Source organism: Sesamum indicum, linkage group LG6 (assembly GCF_026168435.1).
Source record: "Sesamum indicum cultivar Baizhima isolate 11 linkage group LG6, ASM2616843v1, whole genome shotgun sequence".
Classification (NCBI taxonomy): domain Eukaryota; kingdom Viridiplantae; phylum Streptophyta; class Magnoliopsida; order Lamiales; family Pedaliaceae; genus Sesamum; species Sesamum indicum.
The window spans coordinates 21,163,835-21,182,366 of record NC_142662.1 but is presented as its reverse complement, the minus strand read 5'-3'; the positions used below and the strand labels follow the sequence as shown (position 1 = coordinate 21,182,366).

The window sequence follows — 18,532 nt, the reverse complement described above, 5'->3', positions numbered from 1 at the left end:
AGTTGAGGAAAGAGTCTGGTGCAAAGAGAAATGGCAATTTATCTCCCAAGATACGACGATTTAAAATTTCAAAGTTGTAGCACTGCAAAACTTTGGGAATAACGAACCAACAAATATTTTAGAACTCTCTTCCTAAAACTATACTTGTAAAATGCTTTTTTGCTTAAAAATGCTACAGAATTAATTGAATGAATGAAATGAAATGGGATGACCTATTTATAGGAGTTGAAAAGGTATCACTAAATGAACATATCCGATCAAAAACGATACCTTCGAAAGGTTATGACCTTTCATTTGAATAGACATATTATTTCACCGAAAGGATATACCAGTTCACTCTAATGGACGCATCGTTTCATTCAAAGGGTTCACCTAATAGACTCATCATTTCAACCTAAGGACATAACTATTTGGTTGATTAAATACGGTTGGATAATGATTGGGTGGCATCAATCATCATCCATGTGCCATGAGCTTGTTATGCGTCTCACATCGTAACCAATTACTTGTTACCATCAAAATAAATTAGTAAATAAATTTATTATTTAATTAATCATTCACCATTTTCCAAGAGGTGTTTGCTTCTTTCATGGTCGAACAACTTTCTGCCTCCTGGAGAGGCGGTCAATTTGGCAATCAAGATGATAGTAGGCTATCTCGTCTCCAAGACTGATTGGCCTTCATAGCTGCCCACCCTTCGTAAACCTATAAGTAAGCACCTGAACGAGGGGTAACTCTGTCTCGGGCCTAACGCATTTAGGGATCTCCTACTGGGCCGTCATTCAACTAGGTCTTGCTTAGGCCTAGTGTATTTTTCGGGCATCAAATGCATATTATGATAAATATTATTTATATATTAAATTATATAATTTAAAATTTTTGATGTACTTTTGTTGTATTTTATATTTAATTAAATATTTTATAATAAATATAATTATCAAATAATATTTTAAACTAGTCGATACTATATAATTGGAAGATAAAAAAATATTTTTAAATTTTTAAAAAATTAATTTAATTTATAAAAATGTACAAATAATAAAAAACAAGTATTAAATTTTTATTTAAATATAAATAATAGTAATTTTAGTAAGTAATATAACTTCATGCCCACTAATGCCACATCACATTTTTTCTTTTAACTGAAGTCATACGATTGCCCCTTCACGCATAATTAAACAATAAAATCACTTCTCCCAATTTAAAGTATCACGTCAGATTCATGTGCTATTTTCTGGCAACTTTACAGAAATTCCAACGGAAGGAGAACCAAAATCGCAATAGTTAAAAAATCAAACATAATGTTTGGATTCATTTTCTAAGTGTTTTGTTGTGTTTTATGGAAATAAAGAGAGAAAAACAAAGATAAATAAGTCTGTGTTAGAGATAGTATGTATGTTTGGATTTGTTTTTAGAGATAATTTAAAATAAGTATTATATGTTTAATGTTGTGTTTTGAGAGACAAAAATTAGTATTCATTATTAAATGATTGTCATATCATGCCTTTTTATATATATTTATATATATGTATGCATTTGTGCTAAAATATTTTAAAACACATAAATAAGGTGTTTTTAAATAATGGCAAACATTGGGTATGTTTTAACTTATTTTGAAAATAAGTTGGAAATAAAAACAAACATAGCGAAAGGATCTTTTTGTAGTTCTAAAATGATAAAAGACTAAAATAAAAATGGGATATAGTTAGAGGACCAAAAACACCTTTAATGCTTAAATTTCCATTAGGCACTCCAACATCCCACACCTGCCGTTTCTACAAAGTTAGATGAACAAAACTTTGTAGATGTAATAAGGATTATTTATAAGTGGAACAAAAACACATAAAAACACAGAGCAACCCTAATATAAAGCTCTTTTCTTCGACTACTTCAAAACAAAAACCTTACACTTATATAATTTCTTTTTCTTCTTTCGATGATCAACATATTTATCAACTCAATTAGGCTTGCGACAGTTCTTCCTTATCTCGCCTTTTGATCCGGTGAGAGGAGTAATGTCTCCCATCCTAATCATGGCCGCGACAAAGTCACCGTTGAATGACTGAGGGTTCTTGCTATAGGATTCGACAAGTGAATCGGTTGATCCGCCGTTGTAGAGAACTTGATCAGAGTGCAAGAGTCCCTTCTTGGCTATCAGGTTCTTGAAGTAAGCATTGTCAAAGAATGTCGGAGTTTTAAGGTCCAAAGGGGCCAAATTGTTGTCTCCTGAGCCATTGGTTCTGGGGCAGTTCCCTTGTCTTAACTTAGCAAATGAAGAGTCAATATTGCTGGTCTCGTTATATATCCGGTCTCTGAAAACTGTACACCTTGCTTGCCCTATGCTGTGTGCTCCTATTTTGTACAACATCATTGTTGAGTGATAAATTAGGACAATTTATTAATGAGCATTATGTCTAGAGAGAGCAAAAATCATTAAGTATACTTTTCACTTCATTAATTATGTAATTTTTATTAATGGACTCACGAATTTTAAAAAAATTCACTTTTAGTTCTTTCATCAAATCTCTTCTGGCAGTCCAACTTCTTCCGTTTTAATTATGTTTATTTAATTGTATGAAATTAAGAGATGTACAAATTAATAAATAATTGATCATAACTGATATTTTTGCAATTAATTATATGTTTTATTGATTTTAGACGTGCATGAGTATAATTTTTTCAAAAAAAGAAATTTATAGAGATGGTAACTTTGCATAAAAATAAATAAATTTGAGGATATTTTAATTGATATATATTTTGTTAACAAAAAATAATATTTTAATCCTTCAAAACTTAATAAATAACTAATGTGTGTGGCACACTCTCAATACATTAAAATTTTAAAAATTAATTATTCTTTTAAACTATTTGGTGAAATGGTGTTAAATTAAAATAAAAAATGGCTGGCTAAAAATATTAGACGTCGAAAGAGTATTCTCCATTAATCATAAGGGTAAATTATATTAACATACTTGAAAATTAGGTCAAATTATATAAATACTCTCTCTTTTATAAAATTACAAATACATTTCCCCGAGGTTATAATTATCATACAACTGTACCTTTTATTTATAAGTAAAATTTATACTAACACTTTTTAAAAAATATTATACTGACACCCCTTATGGGGTATAATTGTAATTTTATAAAAAAAATTGTGATGTTTGTGTTTGTGACTTATCTTGTTAATATAATTTACCCGAATAATAAATATAGGTAGATATTGGAGCAAGTTGATAGGCACCTGATAAGACAACCATGTCCTTGGTGGACAGACCTTTGGCTTGGAACCTATTGATAAGGTTGGTAAGTGTAGAAGTTGGGGGCGGAAGCTGACCATTATTTGCAGCAGACAGACTGGCCGTTTTGGAATCCCTCCTCCCAACTTTCACTTCCCAAGTTGGCCCTCCAAGCTACAATAATGTATAACTGTTTTAATAAAAATTCTTTTCTTTCTATAAGTCCAAGAAAAATTAAATAAATAAAATAAAACTCACAAGAACAACAGAATCACGAGCAGCTATGGCTACGATATCAGCACAAGAGATGACCCCAGGGCACGTTGCTTCCACCTTCGACTTAATACTATCGATGACTTCGTAACCCCTGACGGAATTGATGTTGGGCCCAGCCGTCTTCTCACCGGTGAAAGAAGAAGTATCATCAAGTAGTATCGATCCATCACAACCCTGTCAATTATTTTGAACAGTAATATCATTTATCGATTTGTCTAGTTTTCTTTCTTTCTTTCTTTTTTTTTTTTTTTGTGCCCTTGTTTCCAATATAAAAGGAAAATTTGAGACACCTAAAGGAAATATGAAGTAACAATCTTAAAATTATCCCTAATAATATATATTAAGTGAATGAGTAATAATATGATGTGCATAAGAAAGCCTTGGCCTAAAGTGGTCCAAGTGGTCAAAAAAAATAAAAAACGAGAGACCCGTAACACCTTAGAAAGGCACAAGGGGACCTGGCAAGCGACCTTAGCAGGTATCCCTCAAAGAACAGATTGACAAAAGGGTCCCAAACAACCCAAGTAGCTCAGAAAGAAAAGATGAGGCCCCAGGACATCTCCCTACTCGGACTATGATCAAAGACCAATAAATATTCAACCCAAAAGACCCACGTGGCTGCCCGCATTCTACCATGGCATCCAATTGGTTTAGGTGTCAGCAACTACATTCAAACTACATTAGCCCTAGTAAGGAAGGACTCCCTAATGGTTGGGACTTCTTGTAGACGAGGAAGGTCCTACCAAAATCCTGGACTCCTTGGCAGCTATGACTCCTTAGTGGTTAGGAGTCCTTGTTGATAGAGAGTCCCCCAACTCGAAAATAAGCATCAAAAGCAAAATTAACAGAAGATAAGAACATATTATGGCTTATCCAAACGATCTTTATCCATTTCTTCCCGAGAATGAAGCAAACGTGCAGAGCACCATCGCAAGGGTCTTTATCCATAATCATGTGTCCTTACTCTTTTCACCAACATTATTCACCATATCTCAATTTTCAGTGATATTTATTTATTTTTTGATTTTATTCAATTTTAAATCCAATACTAATGTAGGTGTCGGAGTACTAACGTCTTTTTTGTAGGTCTCCCCTTTAGAATTTGCATTCGTTTCGACCCAAATTTTGAATGACTGTCCAAATCTATTGGACCCGTACATTTTTTGAACTCATCAAATATAATTATAGTGAACAAAAAACTGTGTCTAAGATGATCATTAAAGGAAATAGTTATATATTTATAGGGTTGATTAAATTTTAAACCTCCTTTAAAAATATAAAATTACACTTTCTCCCAAATAAATTTTGAAATTATATTTACACACCTTTGAAAATTCTCCGTTGTATCGTTTACACCTAGCCTCCTTCGACTAGGGTTTGGACAAAAGATATTAACATAATCACTCATTAAGTAGGGAAACTTCTGCAATTATAATTCATGCTTGCTGGAGCTGCGTTTTTTTTTCTAATTGGGTTATTCATTCTTACACCAAGATCATGTTAGGTATTCTTTTTTTTTTTATTTATTATATATGTTGTGTTGGAATTGAAGTAATTTGGAGGCACTAGAAAAAAAAATTATTGATTATAATTTTAATAGTTATAAATTAAAAATTGTGGCAGATAATTTTTATTGATTACAATTAAATAAAATCAATATGAATAATTTTTAAAAAAAATAACGCCGGGACGGTTTGGCGCAAACGACCTGTATCACTGCAAATGATTTGAAGCGTTAAAAGCGTGCCGACTCTGACGCATTGTCAGAGCCGGTGTCTGAAACCCCGGCTTTATTAGAAGGCAGCAAAGGCAGCTCAAGGACCAAACACTTGATGTGTAAAATTTTTTTTGTGAGAGCAGCAATACCTTGTAAAAAGTATGTAGGAAATTAGAATTATGATTAATTTTGGTTCACATAATAGTAATTATTATACAAATAAATAATTTATCGATTTGAAAATATTTTCGTAGGTTCGAACACAACATTAAATATATGGTATAATAATATTTTATTTTTTGGGTTCTTTAACTGGTCCTACGTTGTAGTTGTGTTCTATAAGTGTTGTGAAAATAGATTTTTTAGGAGTTGTTCAGTATAGTTATATTGAGATTGACTAACATCATCATCAATCTCAATTCGAAGCACATTCTCTCGTCTTCTACCAGCATTATATGTTGTGTATTTAAAATATATCTGTAATTTAAAATCAACCCTGCATAGGACTAATTTTTTATACCAAATCGACTCCAGTTCAACGAACGTAATACTACGACAAATTCTCATAAATTTGCGCAGAGGGCAATCATAACTTAAAACATTCATATGAATTAATTCGTTGACCTCCAAAAATATGTAACTATATCTTTATTATTTTGCTCTGTTATATCTGCTCAATAAATAATATATATATATATATATATATATAGAAAATAAGCTAATAAAAATATTTTTTAGTGAAACAACCAAATGCATAAAATATAACATGAATTGCATAATACCCCTCTCTGTTTTGATGAAATAGCAAGAATTCTCCTTTTGTTAATTTTACAGGCAAAAATCCTCTGTGTTTCTTAGGATATATCAAAAGACCCCCCTCCCTCCATTAGAAACTAACGAGAGTATGTTGCACCCGCCTATTGTACTAGTGGGCCTCGTCTTTTGACTTTTTTTGGGATTATTTTACGTATATAATATTCATTTTTTCTCTTTTTTTACATTTAAATATATTTAAAATTAATTTATCTATATTATTATTTTATTTAAATATATTTAGTTAATTTAAATTACTTATTGAGTCCAAATATATTACAATAAATTATTTTTATTTATGAAATATATTAATTTAATATAAAAACACACAAAAAGTAAATAATTTTTTCAAAAATTTAAAATATTAAGTTTAAAAAACACAATACAAATTTAACATACTAAAATTCACATTTTAAATTAAAAATTTAGATGTAATATAAAAGTCACTTATAATAATTATATATTTTTAACTCAATTAAATTATTATTCATGTAAATATATTTTATTTACTTATGAATAATACTAATTAGTTAAATATCAAAAAACTGATATTAATTATTTTTAGGTTATATTATTTATTATAAGTAATACTGAAAGATATATATACATTATATAGTTATATATTTATGTGTATGTATACTATATATAAATATAAATTAAAATTATTTAAAATTTAGACCGTTCATTTTTTATAATTTAAAATCAATAGTTATTATAAGAAGAGTATAACTGGCAATCCACCAAAAAATTAATGTCGTTAGGGCTTATCTAACGAAAGGAAAGAGTATGCAAAATTTTAAAAAATACAAAACTATTTTTTTTCTTAAATTTTTAACACATGAAAATTTTTAGCTAAATTTTAAAAATATAGAGGGGTTTTATACAATTTATCTTAAAATATAAGAAAATTTAGTGAAAAAAAAAAGCAACTTACTATACTACTCACTATCGAAACAATTACATGTCGGAATTGAAAAATTATTTGCATACTGCAACTTAAAATTTTTTTTTTTTTTTTGGGGGGGGGGGGGTGTTTGTTGTTGCTCATGCTTTGTAACTGGGTTGGAGTGGTAATATTGTTTTGTAATTTGGGTGGGGTGGTAATATTGCTCCACCTTAATTTTAATTTTTCAATTGAAGACAAGAATTTGAAAAGAGTAACACATTTAGTTCAATATCGACTGAAAAAAGACAAGTTGTCACGTTTAGTCTAATAAAATTGGCATTTTTGGACAGAAATTAAATAAATGTGTTACTTTCTTTAAATTATTATTCTCAATTAAAAAATTAAAATTAAACTGAACCAACAATATTAAATCCAAAAAGTTATAAGACAAAAATTATATTTTTTTCTATTTCTTGGTCGACTCTCTCTGAATATATGAATTTTCGTTAGCATTAGATAGAATTAGATAGCGGCTACATTACATTATAAAAAGAGTAAATACTTCTCATTTATTGCTCTAACATTGAATAGAATTTTCATTAGCTTTCAAACTTATTGTAAATGAACAAATTGCTCCTCGTTCGCTGACTTTAGCTTGTACAGATATTTTGATTTTCTATAAAATAAGATAGGCGTCAATGCCAAAGCCTCCGCCCAAGCACGTGCAGATTTATGAACATTTTTCTTTAATGAATAGGGCATAGCCGCGGGCGTCCAATTAATTCTATATAAGTATTGCTCCGCTTATTATATAATTTATCACTCTTTTTAAAATTACAATAATCACAATATAATATTTTTAATTATGATTTACTTAATTTCATTAAATTTGATTTCAATTAGAATTTTTTATGAACGCACGACTACAAGTGTTCGAATAAGAATCTTTTGCAGCTTCAAAATATGTATATATATATATATATATAATAAATAACATCATAAAGCACCACAAAGGATATATTTTAAGAGAATGATACGTGTGTATATATACTCCCTTTTTACAACTTAACCAATTATTAATATAAAGGGTAAAATGCTTTTTTAGTATCATAAAATAATGATAGAATTCATTTTGATATCATAATTATCGTACGTGTCGCTTTTACTCTCATAAAACTCATAATCACGTATTTTTAATTCCAAAAAGTCACTTGTGTTGTGGTTTTGGGACTAAAAAAGCATTGTAATTTTGGGATTAAACGGCCCAAAATCACATTTTTTTGGGACTAAAAAGATGTGATACTAAGTTTTAGGATTAAAGTGTCACTTGTCATAGTTGTGGTACCAAAAATAATTCTACCCTTATTTAATGAGATTACAAAAATATTTTACCCTATAAATAAAACTATAAATGGAAGATAAATTAATTAAAAACTATTTTATAATAAGAAAATCTAGACACCAACAATTTAATACATGAGAGATTAAGATAAAAAATCAACATCGACCTAATTAACAAGTAAAATTTTTATTGTTAATCTACTTTATTCAATACGAGATGTTTATATGCTAATAATGAATTTAACTAGCAGCGAAAATTTATTTACAAATGAATTTAGCAATAAATTGTTTAACATATATATTAGATAATGAAAATTAGCAAAAATAATTTTATTTGCTAATTAACTCGAAACTAAATTTTTTTGTTGCTATTGAAATATTCTCTTGTAGTGCATTATGGGACCAAACTCTTCTCCATTCTTTGTCCTTTTACATTTTATTTTTCTCGTCATAAACTCGTGTAGAGTACAAATAAAACACCAACATAGAATAAATAATGGATAAATAGCAATTTACCCCATGTATATTGAAAATGAGCATATATACCTCTTATGAAAAAAATATAACAATTTATCCCCTATACTTTTTAAAATGAAGCAATTTACTTCTTTATATAGGGAGGTAAATTGTTGCATTTTAAAAAATATACGAAGGTAAATCGCTATTTATTTTTTCATAAGAGAATAATTTGCTCATTTGCGATATCACAAGAGGATTGCTTATATTTTTACCCATATATATATATATATATAATTACCTGAACAAAGCAATCATGGAAGTGGAGGCGGAGGAGGGAAGCGCCCATTCGTTTCTCCTTCTGGACAGCGGACTTAACCACTGAGTTAACGACGCTAAACACATTAGGGCACGACTTTTCGTAAAAGTCGGTCGACAGCTGAGCAGAAGAGCTGCCCGTCAACAGTACTAATAAACTGACGACCGTAGTTATGAGAGAGGAAGAGAAGGAAGAAGACGAAGAGAACTCCCCCATTATTTTTCTACGTTATACATTCAGAATAAAGTGATGACAAGAATAGAAGTAACCTTATATATATATATGGCAAATGCAATGTTACTGTTGCATGTTGAAGCAAAATCCTTTCATCATTTGCACACATAAAGCTTGTGAAATTTTTTTACTCGGATCAGGTTTGGTTGAATCGAATCAACTGTAGAAAAAGTGTCTCGCACTTGCTATGCAATGGGTTATTTTCCCTCAACTGTACACCAATCGCACGACATGTGTATTGGACTCACCTTATTATTGATTCAGGTTCAGCCTGAATCGGATTCGGATTGTAATTTTCCGAAACTACTGTACATCACTAACTATTAATAATTTGTTTTCCTTATCTTTGACCCTATTTTTCTTGAAGCTGGGAAGGGTTTATTGCAGTTTTGATCATTTTAATTGTAGGTGTTTAGAGTTTTGGTTTTTTTGGAAATAAAAATTGTGATTTAATTCATTATTTCTGTAAATCTAGTAATTTGAAAATACATTTCGTCACAAATTTAAAAATCGACAGAAAAATAAATGTGCAAGTCACATGTGTCCTCAAATTTAGATGGACACGTGAAAAATAAGGGTATTTAACCCCTAATATATTTAGAATTGGTATATTAAATGTTTGAAAAGTATAGGACTAAGGATAATATATACACATGTATTGAATAATTGGAGGTGGGCAGGTGGAGAAATTGCCAAATTTTTAGTCCACATCAACTTTTGTTATATTTTGAATATTGCATGGGGAGACAAAATAATGCTGGTCTTTGTCACGTAGCCATGCATGATTAGACATAAGATGAATTGGCAATTCGAACAGTTATTCTGGTAAATAGGGACATATGGAAAACTTAATAATACCAATAAGGGAAAAGTATTATTTTAGTTCGTTAAATATGTTTAATTTTAATTTTAGTTCGATAACTATGTTCATTTTTGTTTAGGTCTAGTAACTTATGAAATTGCTTACTTTTAGTCTTCTAGCAGATTTTCGTAACTTCCATCTTCCTTAACACACTTGTAGATATAATGTTAACAGAAGTTCCATTCTCAATTAGCACTTTGTGTACCTGATAGTTGGCAAATGGTCCTTTTTTGAATGAGTATACTAACCATCATGTCAATTCTGAGGTCCTGTATCTCCAACTTTTCATTATTGGATCGTCCCATGAAGCTTTTCAAGGTTTTTCTTCCATTTGTCTGATAGTGAACAAGTGGCCTACCTCTTTGCCTTCTTCTTACTGGCAAACTGAAAGGAAAACTTCTGCACTAACTCTTCAAAGGAATCTATTAACCCACTCGCTAGATTTGTAAACCATTCTTGGGTTTTTCCTTTTAGGGTGGTCACCAATAGCTTAACCCTTGATCGAATCTATCTACCAGTACAGATTCATAACTAGTTCAAAAGAATATACATGCTCCTGGGGATCTTTGCTTCCATCATATTTAGGCAGATCTAGGAATCTAAAAAGCTACTATCCACGACATCCATTCGGACTCTGTTAGAAATGTTATGATCCTGAGAATAAAGAAACACGTCAGGCTTGTTGGGAAGTTTTCAACTAAGGCCCTCCAATGTTTAAGTTAGGATAGATGAGGTCGAAAACAATCTAGAGGGTTTAAATGTATTCGAAAGAATATTAAATGCAACATACCATAAATGCTCCTTATTAGCAGTATTTATAGGTTTCCATGCCAATATAGGGTAGTTCCACGTGGCAACATCTGGAGGAATGCCTGCAAAAAGATCCAACGACTGATAATTCAGGTTTCAATTTCGGGTCAAACCGACCCTACCCGCTAAAAGGTGCGCAGATCTTAGGCTATTTTGTTATTTTTCTGTATTTACGGGGCATTCTTGTCATTTTGCTAGAAGGGGTACCCCTATCATTACTCACCCACTTATTCTAGTGTCATTAATTACACTAGGAGAAGTTGAACAGTCATTTTGTCAGATCGTTGCCCCTCATCTGTAGATCTCTACTGAATTGTCGCCATCCTGTTGCTCATGGAAAGGTGCGCTTTTTCCTTTCTTTTCCTATATATAGGTCCTCATTTAACTCTCTTGACCGCCTTTCTTGAATTCGCTTTCGAGCTGTTTCTAGAGATCGTCTTCCCTCTAAGATCATGGGTCCTCAAATTCTTAGGGTTGGCCTCAAACTCTAGCTAGGGATAGAGTTTTTAGGAATTTTTTTGCATTGTTAAAATTATTTTTAAATGTTTTGGGAGTTTTACTAATGATTTTTTCTTTTTTTCTCTTTTTTTTTTTTATATATATTCAGCAAAGTAATTACTTGCATTCACTACATAATATTGCCCTTGACTACTGTAAAGGCCAATTATTATAATGCTTACGTGAACTACTGCCCAGTAACTCTTAAATGAACGCATTATTCACTAATTAGTTAATAATTACTAGTGCAATGTGTTGGTATTATGGACAAGAAAATTGCAATTTGATTAGAATTTTCGCCCTATTGCAATTTAATTTGGCAATTATGTAGTGCAAATTAAAAAAATTGGCACATTATAAAGACAAAATCCACTGTAAAGGCAAATCTAGATGCACAAGAAGAAGTATATATGATTAATTTTTAGCTACTATGGTTAAAAGAAAAAAATTATGGTGAATATAAATTATCCATAACTTTGCAATGACTATTAGTCGTTGTTTATACAAGTGAGGCCAAAATATTAGTCATGACTTAAATCATGACAAATATTTTGGCCATAATTAAAAATCATAGCAAATATCGATTAATCATGGTAAAAATTTTTAGTTTTCGCATTGATTTTGTTTGACTATGGTTAATAGTATGGATAATTACAATCCTCTTCCCTGAGGTTTGGTGTAATTATACGTAAACCCTCCGTGGTTTAAAAAATTACGTCTAGCACCCATAAAGTTTGCTTTCGTCTAACAAATAAGTCCCCCGTTAGTCAAAATTCACTGAATTTATTGATATTAACAAAATAACTGAATAAAAATTTATATTTACCCTCAATTGACTATAACTTTACACATTTTGTATTCCATCTTAAAAGTGTAAAAGCTTTCTTAATCAAATCGTCCATAAATTACTGTTAACAAAGATATTATTTCAACTATATAAATATAACATATTCTCCCTCCTAAATATAAAGTATAAATTTCAATCTACCTAACTGTGTTATGAAAAATAGGCAAACAACCCTCGTATGAAATGTAAAATAGAAATTTATTCCCCTGTGTTTTTCAAATGTAGCAATTTATCCCGCTATGTTTTAAAAAATAAAGTAATTTATCTCATTAAATAAATTGCTATTTATTTTTTTTAGGAGAGGAATTTACTAATTTTCGATGTCACATGAAGGTAAATTACTACTCACCCTAATTATAAATGTTACCGATACAATTAGGAGTAGAATGCCATTTAACTAAAGTACAATTATTTGATTATTATTACTTTTTAAAAATTAAGTGAAAAATAAAAATTTCACCACTTCCACTTAAATTTAGTGATGAAATATTTCTTCGGAGATATATAAGTTTGAGTTTTCAAAATTCAAAAGATAAAATATAATTATATTATTTTAGAGGATGTTACCTAACAAAATAGCAAGTATTAATTTTAAAATTATCAATATAAAAATATGTATTAAGTGATAAGAATTTGAATTTTGTCATAATATTATTTTTTATAAATAATTAGTGATGCATTTAGAGGGACAATAAATAATTATTATTATTAGACCGTTACTGGACATGTGTCACTAATTTTATGCACAATTTTTTATCACTAGTTTTTTATAACGATAATTTTCACAAAATTTTATGATTATTAGAAATATGAACTTCATTATTGTGAAAAAAATAAAAATTCTTTCACTAAATATATAAAATTACTTACAATATTATTATTATTATTATTATTATTATTATTATTATTTTATCACTAATCCTCTCTTCTGGATTCTTGGTGAAGACAGTTTTGAACAGTACTTCCATATAATGAGAAAAAGAAAAATCATCTTCATGCACACTTTTTGATCGTTAGGCTCTCAACTATAAGAGTGATGTTTACTGCTGTGTTTGTTTCCTACTTTGTTGATTATTCAGAATGTTTACTGTTCGGCCGCCTGTTACATCATTATACATATGGTTGAAATGTCGCACATTAATGCATTATTTAGATTTTAGCACTCAACATCACCATCATCACCTGCCTAATTCAATTGGTAAATTTTAAAGTTTTTCATATTTTAAATTCTGTTACATGTGTTGGTGTGTTTTTATTTATTTTTACGAGTCATGTAATGATACGTGGGGAAATGTCATTTTTCTTCCCGTAATTTAAGGTTTTCTTTTTATTATTTTTGATCCTATTAGTTGTGAGATTCTCACTTTTGATCTCGTAACTTGTAAAAAATAGCACTTTTGGTCCTATGACACATTTTCATTGTATATTTTTAACGGAAAGTACGTGGCTATTAGAGTTCTTACACTTTTGGTTCATATATTACAGATTCTCACTTTTTTTGATCTCATAACTTTTAAAAAATAGTATTTTTAATCCCACAACTTTAAAAGAGTACCATTTTTTGTCCCATGCACTTAACGGCCACACGTGGTCTTTTGCTTTAAATATCTAATGAAAATATGTCACGGGCCAAAAGTGCTATTTTTTTAAAGTTATTGGACCAAAATTGAAAATTCCATAACCAATGGAACCAAAAGTAAAAAGGCCCTAAGTCATAGGACAAAAAATGTTCCGCAGTGGTACATAGTATTTGTGTGTACATGATCAGATGAGCCCGGCACGGGTTTTACAAATTAAAACAAGCACACAATTGAAGTGGTGTAAGCGATGTATATGTATGGACTATTAGTCGAAAATAAACATGACAGTGGATTGGCAGTTAAAAGACGATGTGACCATTTGGATAAATGAAAAATTATATTACTGGAATAATTTGATTTTTGATCTCGTAACTATGTCAACAAATCAATTTTAGTGCCCAATGTTTCAACTTCATCAATTCTGATATACAAATTTTTTTTTTGATCATTTTTGGTCTTTGTTGTTAATTGACCATTAAGTACTAACGATTAGATTATTTTCAAGGAAAATATAGACAAGAAATCAATTACTTTGCACTTGAATTGACATTTTCCACTGTAAACATAACAAAAACTAGCAATAAATAAATAAATCAATTAGTATGTATTATCACAAAATAAACAAAGATGATGATGATAAAAACTTCAAATCACCCTCTTATTTTAAAATCTTGAAACCTTCTTTTAGGATTGATTTTCGTCCAAAAGGTTTTCAATAAAAATTCGATTCTAGAGTCCATACATATAATACATTTTTTTCATTGAAGCATTCTCGTTGGAGGAAAATCCCACGCCTACAATACATTTTTCCATGGGAACATAGGGTATCTAAACGGATGTAATAAAATACATAGTTCGCTGCCAAAAGTATTATTCGTTATATTAGTAAACATTTGAGGGTATAATTTATATATCAAATTTGGTGGTGTTGTATTACAAATCGATATTTACAAATAAAAATGAGTTGCAACATCATGAACGGTCGTTTTTGAGTAAAAAATGAATTCTTTTTTGTTTTTTTTTCCGTCCATACGAGTACATATAATATATAGTACTATTAATAGTTGTTATTTATAAATTATTTATTGAGTTTGATAATTAATTCATTTAAATATTTCTCCCTCAAGATAGTACAAATCACATAAGATTCTCAATTGGAAAAAGAATGGAGAGGGATTGGATGAATAAAAGTACTTGATAATATATCTTGGAAAGGGAAAAGTATTAAATGTTGAGACTAAGAACAGTGTAATTAGGCAGATATGAATGCATGAACCAAAATTTTGTTGAAACATCTTGTCATAAAATATGTCTTTCTTTTGTAATCAATACACTACAAACAAAGAAAAAGAAAAGAAAGAAGATTAGCAATGAACATGGTTTAAAATTTTCATATGTTTGTGAAAAATTTATTTTTGGTATCATGAGAATAAAAATACATCAAATTATCTAATTTCTTTCGAAACATTCCATTTTTCATAAATTTCGTACGAAATCTTTAGGGATAATTTCACTTTTGGTCCCTAAGTTAGTAATTAAATCACTTTTTTGTACCCTATATTCCTATCTCATCGATTTTTATTTTTAAATTTTTTTAAAATGATCAAAGTTAAGCCTCATTATGAGTTGAACATTTAGACAACGGAGGGACCTTTTTAGAGGGAAGAAAAGGCTGCAAACCAACAATAAATTCTAAAACTTAGTGGCCCCTTATTGGGATAAATACATTTTTGGTTCTCAAATATAGTCACTAATGTGGTTTGGTGCTCACAACAATTTAAGATTACAATTTTGGTCTTCAAATTAACTTTTTTAGCACTTTTGGTCCTTTCATTAACTTTTTCGTTAAACTTAATGAAAATTTCATTTAAAGTGTATTTTTCTCTCATTTTATGGTGCTTTTCAAGTTGTAAGTCAATGCATCCATTTTTTCTGTTTTTATTCAAACTTCAAAAGTGAATAAACCAAAAAAAATTCAAGCAACGAATTTTCTAAAATTTATTGATAATTTTTCTATTATTGCTAATTTTTTGTTAAGATTATTTAGAAAATTTATTGATTAAATTTATTTTTTTTGGTTTATTTTCTTTTAAAGTTTGGAGAAAAATAAGAAAAACGGGTGCGTTGAATTACAAATTGAAAACCACCAAAAAATGGGAGGAAAATACACTTTAAATAAAATTTTCGTTAAATTTAATAGAAAAATTAACAGAATGACCAAAAATGCCAAAAAAGTTAAAGTTTCAGGACCAAAATTGCAACCTTTAATTGTTTGAGCACCAAAACTGAATTAATGACTATATCTGAAAACAAAATATGCATTTATCTCGTCCCTTGTTGTATGCAAAAGAGGCGTGAGACATCTTTTCTGGGTGCAAATAGCTAAAATTGAGAGAAATTTACTTTTGGTCCCTTAAGTTACACTAAATCATTTTCGATGCCCCACGGTACATCCATATTAATTTTAGTCACTAATTTTTTCTGAAATGATCAAAATTAGTCATGACCATTAGTTGACAAAAAAGATCCTTCTGTTCATATAGACGGTCAACTAACATAAACGATTGACCTCGATCATTTTTAGAAAATTCGAGGACCAAAAGTGACTAACTTAATTAGGGAATCAAAAGTGAAATTATCCCAAATCTTTTTATTATTTCAAATTTTTTAACGAAATATTTATTTCATGGCTACAAATATATAAATTCTTTTGTGACGCATAATTATTTCATTTAATAATACCTAATTTTACATTACGCTAAATTAGTAATGTTATATTTATATATATCAATGAAGTAAAGATATTTTATAACATATATATAGTTAAAAAGTAAATACTATACTATTATTTAGTTTCATTGCAACTACATCAAATAATAACTCAAATATATAATTACACCATCTAAAAGTAAATTATTTTGATTGTCATAAATGTTACAAAATTAAACTAGATAGTTTGAATTAAAAAGAGAACGATATTTTTTTTAAACTTTTTTTTTATGACTATTATGTATGTTTTTTTTTTTATTTTATGATTATTTCTGTACAAAACGTAGCCAAATAGTTTCTAATATTTATTAAGGGATAATTAATTGTAATTTTAGTCCTCTAACTTTATCACTAAATTACTTTTGGTACTCTATGTTCAAATTTTATCAATTTTGGTATCCTAATTAATTTCCCCTTTTGCTTTTTGCTTCAATGGGGAAAGGTTTATTCAGACAGTCTTCGAGATGTTCCATTATTTTAGATTAAAAGCAGTGTAATAAAAGTAGTTATGCTCCATTTGTTCAGTGCCAAAGCTCCACCTGTCGATCAAAAAGGCAGAAATTTTAGATAATTATATGATTGATATATGTTTTATTTTTGGGTTAATTACATTAAATCCCTATAAAAGTATGAAATTATATTTCTTGTTAGAAAAGATTTTAAAATATACTTGCAACACATTCGAATATTCTCAGTTTACAATTGTATATACTCATCTCGATAAGTTTGGATGATAAATATTTAAAGTTAACAAAAAACTTATGCAAACTTTCAATTTTACTCATTATTTGGTTTTTCTGAGATTTGACAGATAAATACTCACTTATTTTTTGAAAAACTATCAATACCCCATAATGTGTGAAATAATTATATAAACGTCTGACAGTAACGTAAAAATGTCTACTTTACTCTTGTTCATTTTTTAAAAATAATATTGGAAAATTGTAAAACATTTACAAGGGGGTAATGTCTCTTTTGACCTTCTGTGTTATGACTTCGTAATTTAATTACACTTTTCCATCCCTTTTCATCTACCATTTGCAATTGGGGGGGGGGGGGGGGCATCAGTTCGGATACCTGAAATTTCAAATAGTTATAGAAGCCATCCTATCCTGATCCGAATTTTATTGGGTATCTGATACTTTGGGTACCCAATTAAAATCGGTGTGTCCCATCTAATATTTTTTATTAATTTATCCAATCGATTCAGAACGTGCCCATGTTAATTATTTCACTGGAAATTTGAGAAAAACTTCCCTTACGTGTAGGAAAAGTGCAAAATTACAGTAATGTCCCATACAAAGAAAAATAGATAATAATAATTAATAAAAGACAAATATGCCCTTCCATATTTATGCAAAATATCAAGAGCAAGTTACATTCAACACCCCCTAAGGGTTACCATAATTATAAATATATTTATGTTGGATAAAATTATTGCAATTATCTCAATCGAGGTTTACTTCATCTTACATGCAACTCCATTTACTTAGGTTCCCATGAATTTTAAATGTGATATTTTTAAATTACCTCTCATAAAATTTCTACTATAATTTGGTTATTATCCTAATTATGATGTTCTTGGGACCAAATTGCAATATTTTAAAATATTGAGAGGGTCAAAAATCAATATATCGATCGGTTTCTTCCTCTTTCTTCTTCATTTCCCTCATTCTTGTTTCTCTCAATTCCAATTTCCATATTGGCCTTTGAAAAATACTCCACCGCTTTCGTCATTAATTTTTCACCACTGTAAATCTTTTCACCCTCTTCTAGTTTGTAGAGAACCAAACAAGAAGAAGAGAAAGAAAAATCTTTGTGAAATTTTTTGTGAGATCATCTTCTTTGTGAAGAACAAAACACTTAGTGTGTTGTGAGTAATTCT

At 29.4% G+C, this 18,532-nt stretch overlaps 1 protein-coding gene across 1 annotated transcript; it reads right to left on the bottom strand.

The window, feature by feature from the left end:
* Positions 1 to 1,705: 1,705 nt before the first annotated feature.
* On the bottom strand, positions 1,706 to 9,305 carry LOC105163909 (peroxidase 4). The gene is made up of 4 exons (XM_011082436.3): positions 9,030 to 9,305; positions 3,498 to 3,689; positions 3,245 to 3,413; positions 1,706 to 2,352 (listed from the first exon to the last, which is right to left on the bottom strand). Exons 1-4 carry the CDS (start codon positions 9,261 to 9,263, stop codon positions 1,958 to 1,960), a joined length of 990 nt encoding a protein of 329 aa, XP_011080738.1. The 5' UTR covers positions 9,264 to 9,305; the 3' UTR covers positions 1,706 to 1,957.
* Between the last annotated feature and the right edge of the window lie 9,227 nt (positions 9,306 to 18,532).

Coding starts and splice junctions, on each gene's coding strand:
- LOC105163909 (XM_011082436.3), bottom strand. CDS start 9,263: ATGGGGGAGTTCTCTTCGTCTTCTTCCTTCTCTTCCTCTCTCATAACT. Junction 3,690..9,029: donor TCCATGATTGCTTTGTTCAG/GTAATTATATAT, acceptor AATAATTGACAG/GGTTGTGATGGATCGATACT. Junction 3,414..3,497: donor CTCGTGATTCTGTTGTTCTT/GTGAGTTTTATT, acceptor ACATTATTGTAG/CTTGGAGGGCCAACTTGGGA.